Raw genomic sequence first — 8,500 nt, forward strand, 5'->3', positions numbered from 1 at the left:
AGTCAGTCACGATAATCACATTCAGTTCAGTGGCACCACAAACAGAGGCCTCCCATTGGTTGATTCAAAATAAACAAAAAAAAAGACGCAACTCTTTCAGCGCAATCCTCACAAAGGGACGACCCGTGGTTGCGTTACGCGGCGCCGCTTTCATCAAGGTGAGCGAGTGAACGGCGTTTCTTCCTCGTCCGTCAATCAACCCCTTCTGCTTTTGTTTCCCCGTCGACAAACGAGGAGTTTTAATTACAGGGAAATCTCGCGACCCCCGATCGCCGGCGCAGCTGCTTCCGAGCACGTTTTACATGCACGTGCGCGTGCGTGTGTGTGTGCTTGCAACATGCATCCACGAGTTGCATGGTAATCCAAAAGGGTGGGTCTTTCGAAAATACGTGTTTTTTTTTTTTTCACAGGCAATAAAATGTAATTATTGCATATATGAAGGGGGAAAGGAGGAGGAAGTTGCCGTTTCTCACAGCGCCTCGCAAAACACAAACAGCTGTAGCGAAAGTGTGTGTGTGTGTGTGTGTGTGTGTCGTGTAGTCGGGTAGTAATTAGGGGGCTGTTTCTCGCAAACCAGTTCCTTTTGTCGCCGTCTTCCCCGGCGCCGTTTACAAATATTTAGCCAGAGAGCTGAGATGTTTATCACGGCGTCTTCCGTTTTTATTTATTATTTTTCCACGCTGATTTGTTAGCCGTTATGATTTATTAACGAGGCGGGGGGAAGGATGCGCGCCACGAAAACAACACAAAAAGCTGGATGCGCAGTGACGACACACACACACACACACACACACATGCATTAATTGAAACAACGCAGCTATTTGGGTTGTAAGAGAAGCGAGATGATTTACGGCGGAGGGAAACGTCCCACGGGCTGCCCGCACTTACTTTTTGGTTACATCTCTTATACGTGTGTGTGTTTGTGTGTGTGTGTGTGTGTGGGGGGGGGGGGTAAAAAATAAATTGTCTATTAATAATTCAGGACGTGAGCGCCGGAGGGACGGCGAGGGTGAAGCTCTCCTCGGGGGGGTAAACACAGCTGCAGCGTTCAGCGTTCGGGTCCTGACCTCCGGGACGCCACCGCCGCTACTCAGACGGATTGCGCCGCACAGTGACCGCTTCCGCTGGAGGTTTCTTTTCTTTTTTTTGATAAAAAACACTCGGAGTTGGAAGCGGCGGCGGCGGCTGCTTGCGGGGGGGGGGAGGAGGTTGAAGGTGGCTTTTCCTTCCATATCACGTAAGTGGCTTCTGAAGAGCGAGCTGATGTACGCCGAGACATGGGTTGAGAGTTTGTTAAGAACCCACGTGAGAACCTCCAAGGCCATGTTAGGTATGCGAGTGCACGTATGCGCCTGTGCACGTGCACGTGTGTGTGTGTGTGATTCTCAGAGGACGCGTGCTTCAAGGTTTCGGACAAACGCGACGTTGTCACAGTCATAAAAGAGAGAGGGGCTGTGTTTTCCCCGGGTCTGAAGTCCATCCTGAAATAGAGGATGACAAGAAGCCCACAGTCCTGCACACACACACACACACACACACACACACACACCCACATGCATGCACACACACATACACTTTCCTAAATTATGCAGAGTAAAACCGTTCCTGGAAGCATCCATTATCAACATCTGCTTGCGCCACATGCATGCACGTGTGCAGGACACACACACACACGTATAATTGTGTGAACAACTTATCACACACACAAACACACACGCGTATAATTGGGTGAATAACTTATCACACACACACATATATAAGGGCGCTAATAGCTTATCACACACACAAACACATACACGTATAATTGGATGAACAACTTATCACACACACACACATATATGTCCCACACACACACACACACATATAAGGGGGTGTATAACTTGTCACACACACTGCACTTCATGTTCACACTCTCCTTTTTTTTTTTGTGTTTTTAATTCTCACCATCACTCGACACTTGTCAGAATTAGCTACTCGCGGCTTCAAACGCGCGCGTGATTGGATGATTTATTTTATTTATTCTCCAGAGATCGAGACGTGACACCGGAGCAGGAAGCTGCAGCACCAGGTCTAAAAAAAATAAAATAAAAATAAAAACAGAACGACCAACAGAGCGCTGCCACCTAAAGGCGGCTTGTGCTGCCTCGCCCCCCTCCGACTCCTGCCCGCCGCCGCCGCCGCCGCCGCCGCCGCCACCTGCACCTTATTAACATCAAGACCCCCGTCTCCCGCCGCGCCGGGGGGCCGTTTAATTACCGCCTCGTGGTGGATTAATAACAAAAAAAAAAAAAGAAGAATGAAACGCGGGTCGATCGAAACGAACAAAAAAAAAAAAAAAAAAAATTAACGCGATAAGTCACGGGTCGTTTGGCGTTAAAGGCGACGGGGTCGTGGTATGTTTGCTAACACGTAGCGGCGCGCCGGAATCCCCTCCTTCCCTGAGCGCTGAGGAATTCCGCGGCAGATTGGTTTTAACCTCCATTCTCCGCTAAGTAATTCCCCTCAATGCCTTAAGCGGAATTAGGCATCATTACGTATCATCCGTCTCCTTATCCCGGGGAATTTGAACCGAGCTCCCGGCGCCGGCTGATAAGGCCGGCGAAGCCGCGCCGATATTTTTATAGCCACTTCGCTTTAGCCGTAGCGGAACGTCAGCGCGAGACGGGAGCTTCTTCACGTCTACCGAACTGACGAACGGCTTCGGGATCGATGGCGGGGTCGATGGCGGAGAGGAGGGGGGGGGGGGGGCTGTTGTCCTTGTTTCCTGACATTCGGCTCGGGTTACTTCCTGTCCGCGAGCGAGGAGATACCGAACACCTCGGGCGATCTCCTTCTACAGCGGTTCTCCTGAATAATACAGGAGGGCACCCAACATGCTTCTCAGGGACCCTCTGTAAACAAGAGGGATGTCTTGTTCCTTGTTTTGCCCTTGGAAGTGGAGGTGGAGGTGGAGGTGGAGGTGGGGAGGCGCTGATGTGCAGCAGCTTCTTCACCAAGCCCACCACCACCACCACCTCCTTCTTCTTCTTCTTCCCCTTGTCGTCACATTAACAAAGAAAAGGCCCCCCTTTGAAACTTGATTGGGAAGTGCTAACGCCGAGCGCGCTGACCCCTGGCCCTACGCAGCCGCCTCACAATGGAAGCCCAGGTTTAAAGAACCGGAACGGGAACGAGGGGCCGCGGCCTCCGTCCCCCCCGGTGGGAACGCGTCGCGTCCGATCACGGTCATCGTCACGTCCGTCTCCGTTTGCGGCGAGAGACCACCGGACGGTACAGTCCCGTCTGGGAAGAACAGGGGTTCCTCTTTGGAGTCGCGACCCCGGCGGGGAAACACCGACGGCTCCTCGCCGTTCCTCAAGGCATCGCACGCGACCGGTCGCTAATCCTCGTCTGACACGACAGACTTTTTTTTTTTTCTTAAATGGGCTTAGAGGCCAAAGAAGCGGAGAACTTACCGCGTTAGCGGCTTACAGGCCCAGGAACGCCCGACAAAGATGCCTATAGTAGCCGTGAAAATACGCCCGATCCGCTAATCTCCGGGAATTAAATCGCTGGAATTAACCGCTAAGTCACTGCAGCTGTCGAATTCGATTAATGTAACGGCGTTCGTAAATAGAACAAACAACGCGGAGCGGAGCGGCGCGCCGGTGCACGGGCGGAGTTCTCTCGATGCCATATCATCTATCGCTAGATATAGTGACAATAAAGTGATTTAAAAGAAACGCGGACCTGAGAAAACCTTCAAACGTCCGTCTTTTCACTCGAACAAGCGTTTCATTGCCGGCCGTGATGGGAGACTCCTTCCTCCCGTCCGATCATTATCGCTTTTCCTGCGTTTTTGCGCCGCCGTCATCGGCCGACAGGCGGGTTCACCCTTCAAGTCGCTCGCAGGTCCACAAACCGAGACATACAACCAAACAGGCATGTAGACAAACGTGCACCCTTTACGTCATGCTGGAAAATGTAGGGTCTCCTACAATGTAGTGAACCTCCTCCATGTTTCTGGACCGTGAGAGGAACCCACGCAGATACAAGGAGACCACGGAGACTCCGCGCCCTGCAGCGGGAATCCAACATCGGACCTCCTGGCCAGGAGGCACCTCCGCGACCGTGACTTCCTACTCGTGCGCTTTGCTAATCGGGCGTGAGCGAAAAGCCGCAGGTGCTCTCTGAGGCCGGTGAGGGTGAACGTCGTGAAGAAGAGTGCAGTCGATCTTACCTGGATGATGGACATGCGGTTAGTAGGTGTGTCTGTGGTGCTGGTGACTGGGCCTGTGAAGCTGGTGTGGCATCCCACGTGGCCTTGGGGCACGCTGAGGTTATTGGCAGTGGGCTTAAGGTACATGACCTCTGACCTTGGTGAGCTGAGTGGCAGGCGTGTCTGGTAGTCAAAGTACATGGGAGAGGTGGCCAAGGAAGGGCTGCTTACCACGTTCATCACATTCATGGCATCCCGCTCTTCCACCTCGCTCTGCACCAGCATGATGTCATTCTTGTTAATCTTCTTCTTCTTGCCTTTCCCCAGCTGCGGGTGCGAGTATTCTGCAATGCGGCAATTATAGGTGCGTATCTCCTTGTTCTCCCGCTTGCACTTGATGGCTATGGTCACCATGGCAGCCAGGAGCATGATGGAGATGATGCTGAGGGTGATGATGAGGGGCAGCGACATGTCCCAGGTCTGATTGTCGTCCACGTGCAGGAGTCCGTCGGCGGGATGGCCGCTGGAGGCCTTGATGAGGAGCCTGGCGGCGGCGGTGAGCGTGGGCTTGCCGTGGTCCGACACGCGGATGATCAGCTCCGCCGCGGGGTTCACGTTGTCCCAGAAGGGGTGGGCGGTCCGCACCTCCCCGGTGACGGGGTCGATGTCGAAGAGGCGCTCCTCGTTGCCGTCGGAGATCTCGTACGTGAGCCTCCCGCTCTCGCCGTAGTCGTTGTCCACCGCCCTCACCGTGGTGACGATGTACCCCACGCCGACGTTCCGCGGCACGTGGATCTCGGCGGTGTCGTTCTGCAGCAGGGGCAGGACGATGACCGGGATGTTGTCGTTGACGTCCAGGACGCTGATGCGCACCGTGGCGTTGCTCTCCAGGTGCGGCGACCCGGCGTCTCGCGCCAGAACCTTGAAGTCAAAGTACTTGATCTGCTCGTAGTTGAAGGACCTCACGGCGTAGATGGCGCCGTTGGCGGCGTTGACGTTCACGTAGGTGTTGACGTCGCCGCCGCTCACGTTGGAGTTGACGATGCTGTAGTACACCGTGCCGTTCTGGCCCAGATCCGGGTCGTGGGCCAGCACCGACCCCAGGTACTCCCCCGGGATGTTGTTCTCGGGGATCTGCAGGAGGTACACCGACTTGGTGAAGCGCGGGACGTTGTCGTTCTCGTCCAGGATCTTGACGGTGAAGGACCGGGTGGAGTTCAGGGGCGGGATGCCGTTGTCCTTGGCCACGATGGTCACGTTGTACTCGTCTTGCATCTCCCGGTCCAGCGGTCTGTCCGTCACCACCGTGTAGAAGTTGTCGTAGTTCTCCTCCAGCTTGAAGGGGACGTTGCCGAGAACCCTGCACTGGAGTTGCCCGTTGCGCCCCGAGTCCTTGTCCGTCACCCGGACCAGGGCGATGACGGTGCCCGGGGGCGCCGCCTCGCTGATGGCGCCCTGCCTCACCGACACGAAGCCTATGGACGGCCAGTTGTCGTTCCTGTCCAGCACTTTGACCGTGACCTTACAGTGGCCCGGGATGGGGTTGGGACCCAGATCCTTCGCCTGGACGTCGATCTCGATGACGGGGCTCTCCTCGTAGTCGATCTCGCCCTGGATCTTGATCACCCCCGTCCTGGAGTCGATGGAGAACAGCTCGCGGATCCTCTCCGGGGCGTAGCCGCTGAACGAGTAGACCACCTGCCCGTTGTTGCCCTCGTCGGGATCGGTGGCGTTCAGGTCGATCAGGACTTTGCCGGGCGGGGAGTTCTCGGGGATCTCCACCACGTACGAGGCCTGGTCGAACACGGGGCTGTTGTCGTTGGAGTCGATGACTTTGACGTTGATCTGCATCGTGCCCGTCCGCACGTACTCCCCGCCGTCGGTCGCCGACAGGATCAGGGTGTGGTGGCTGCGCTCCTCGCGGTCCAGCGGCCGCTGTATCACCAACTCCGGGAATTTAGTCCCGTCCCCGCGGGACTTCACCTCCAGGGAGAACAGGTTGTAGTCGTCGCGGGTTATCTGGTAGGTCTTCAGGCTGTTCTCCCCGGCGTCCGGGTCGTGCGCGCTGGTCAGGGGGAAGCGCGTCCCGGGCACGGCGTTCTCGGAGATGTCGATATCGATCTGGTCCGAGGGGAAGACGGGGGAGTTGTCGTTGATGTCTTGGATATCGATCTTGATCATGCAGATCTCCTTGTCGTTGGCGAACACCTCCATGGAGAGCTGGCACTTGGGGTTCCTCTTGCACAAGGTCTCCCTGTCGATGCGCTGCTTGGTGTAGAGCAGCCCGCTCTGCGGATCCACGTCGATCAGGTGCGGCGCCGAGTTCTCCAGCACCCTGAAGTTGGCCTTCTTGCCCGGCCCCCCTTGTCCCGTCTGCTCCAGTCCCAATCTGGCATCTTTGGCGATGTTGCCGATGACCGTCCCCGGGCCCTGCTCCTCCGGGACCGAGTAGTTCAAGTTCTTCAGCGTGAGGGCTCGAGCCCACAGGAGGAGGAAAAACAAAACGGACAGATACATCCCGGCTCTCTGTGGAAGCCGCTACGACCGCCGCTGCCTTCACGCCGACCTGTTGATATTCCCTTCGGGTTCGGTATGTCTCGCGCGCCGGCTCAAAGAAAGGGTCCTCCTCATCGCGCGAGGTCTTCGCCTTTTGTCTTCGCCGATCTTCCTCTTCTTCTTAGTCGTCGTCGTCGTCGTCGTCCTCGTCGGCGGCGGCTCTTCTCCGGGGCGATCTGTTGGCGCTGAACACCTAATTTACATTCAGCCCGGCGCCCGGTCTCATCCGAGCGACGACCGCGATCCGCTCCCCGAACGGAACAGTCATGGTGAGCCTTCAATAAAACCACCTGAGAAGAAGAAGAAAAAGAAGGGACGGGGGGGAGGAAAAAAAAAAAAAAAAAAAGATATATTTATTATAAAAGCGCCAATTATCCGCCTGCATCAAAACAGATAAAGGGGAACGGATCGACAAGAGGGGGCGAAGCACGACTCATGTGTAATTCATCCCCACAATTATGGGATGGAGGAGAGCGGAGGAGGAGGGTTGTCAATTAGTTAACCTTGGGAAGACGCTCCTGCACGGTCCTGCCACGCACGCCAAGGACGACCACCCCTCACACCCACACACACACACACACACACACGATTATTAGATTACACACAACTTTATTATGCTAGAACACACATGCATGCGGACATGCATTCACCCCGTCACACGCACGTCGCGGGAACGCCGACCCGAAAAGTCGGTGCGGTGCTGCGGGCGGTGCGGCGGGCGGTGCGGCGGGCGGTGCGGCGGGCGGTGCAGCAGGCGTTCCGGGCTCCAGACGGCCCCCATTGTGGCGGCGCTCTGGATGTCAAACAAAAAAAAAAAAAAAAAAAAAAAAAAAAAAAGTGTGCGCGGTATGAGCCTCTTACACGCATTAACAAATCCGCATAATCCGGATATTTAAAAATCAGCCTCATAAAAGAGAAGAAATTGCCAAAAAAAAAGGGTCTGCCAACATCGCAGCCGCTTTTTAATTCTCCTCCTCCCTCCCTGCAGGAAGCCTCCGAGAAGCTGTTGCATCCGCATGCAAAGTGAGGATTTGTGCAACACGAATGGAAGGAGAAGGAGGTGGACGAGCGTACACGCACGCCTGCAGGGCGTAGAAGACAAACGCCAACTTACCTAATGACAACCGCCGCAATAGTCGGGAGGAAAAATCCAGAGTCGCTTCCAGAGGCGATACGGAGAAGGATGGGTGGAGGTGGAGAAAGGGGGGAGTTTTTATTCCCGGGAAAGACTTTCGTGGGCTAGAGGGGGTTTGCGTGGGGGTTTGGAGGGGGGGGGGGGGTTAGCTTCGCTTCTCCCCCTCCAGAAAGAAAAAAAAAAAAAACACAACCTCGACGCAGGAAACAGCGCAGCGCCGTGGAAATCAAATAAATTAATAAATAAATATATAGATAAATACGTGGGGAGAAAAAAAAAAGAAGAAAAAGAAGGGAGGAGGTGGGGGGGGGGGGGGGGTAAATGAAAAAGTGCTCCGGAGAAAAGTAGAAGCGGGGACTCCTGCGTTTCTCCTCCGCCGGGTGATTAGGATGCAGAGGCTCGTCTGCAGCCGCCAGTGAGTCACCGCGGTCCACGGACACGGAGGAAGAAGAAGAAGAACAAGAAGAAGAAAAAGAAGAAGAAGAGGAAGGGGGTCCTGATGCGTGAAAAAAAAAATGTAGATCCAAAGTGCGCGTCAATCATTCAATCAATCAATCAATCAATCAGTGGCAGCTCGTAAGTCAAAGCTGCGCCCTTGCGTGTCCCCCAAG

At 55.1% G+C, this 8,500-nt stretch overlaps 1 protein-coding gene across 1 annotated transcript in view; it reads right to left on the reverse strand.

The window, feature by feature from the left end:
* pcdh17 (protocadherin 17) overlaps positions 1-8,500 on the reverse strand; it is a 59,932-nt gene that overhangs the window by 51,164 nt on the left and 268 nt on the right. The window contains exons 1-2 of the mRNA XM_086144364.1: positions 7,869-8,500; positions 4,220-7,044 (exon numbers count right to left, since the gene is read on the reverse strand). The exon at positions 7,869-8,500 is cut by the window's right edge and continues 268 nt beyond it. Coding sequence (XP_086000490.1) covers positions 4,220-6,715 — 2,496 coding nt within the window. The 5' untranslated portion in view covers positions 6,716-7,044; positions 7,869-8,500. The remainder of the gene's footprint in view (positions 1-4,219; positions 7,045-7,868) is intronic.

This window comes from Fistularia commersonii, chromosome 3, assembly GCF_037954325.1.
Source record: "Fistularia commersonii isolate RoL2024-O1a breed Wild chromosome 3, RoL_Fcom_v1.0, whole genome shotgun sequence".
Lineage (NCBI taxonomy): Eukaryota > Metazoa > Chordata > Actinopteri > Syngnathiformes > Fistulariidae > Fistularia > Fistularia commersonii.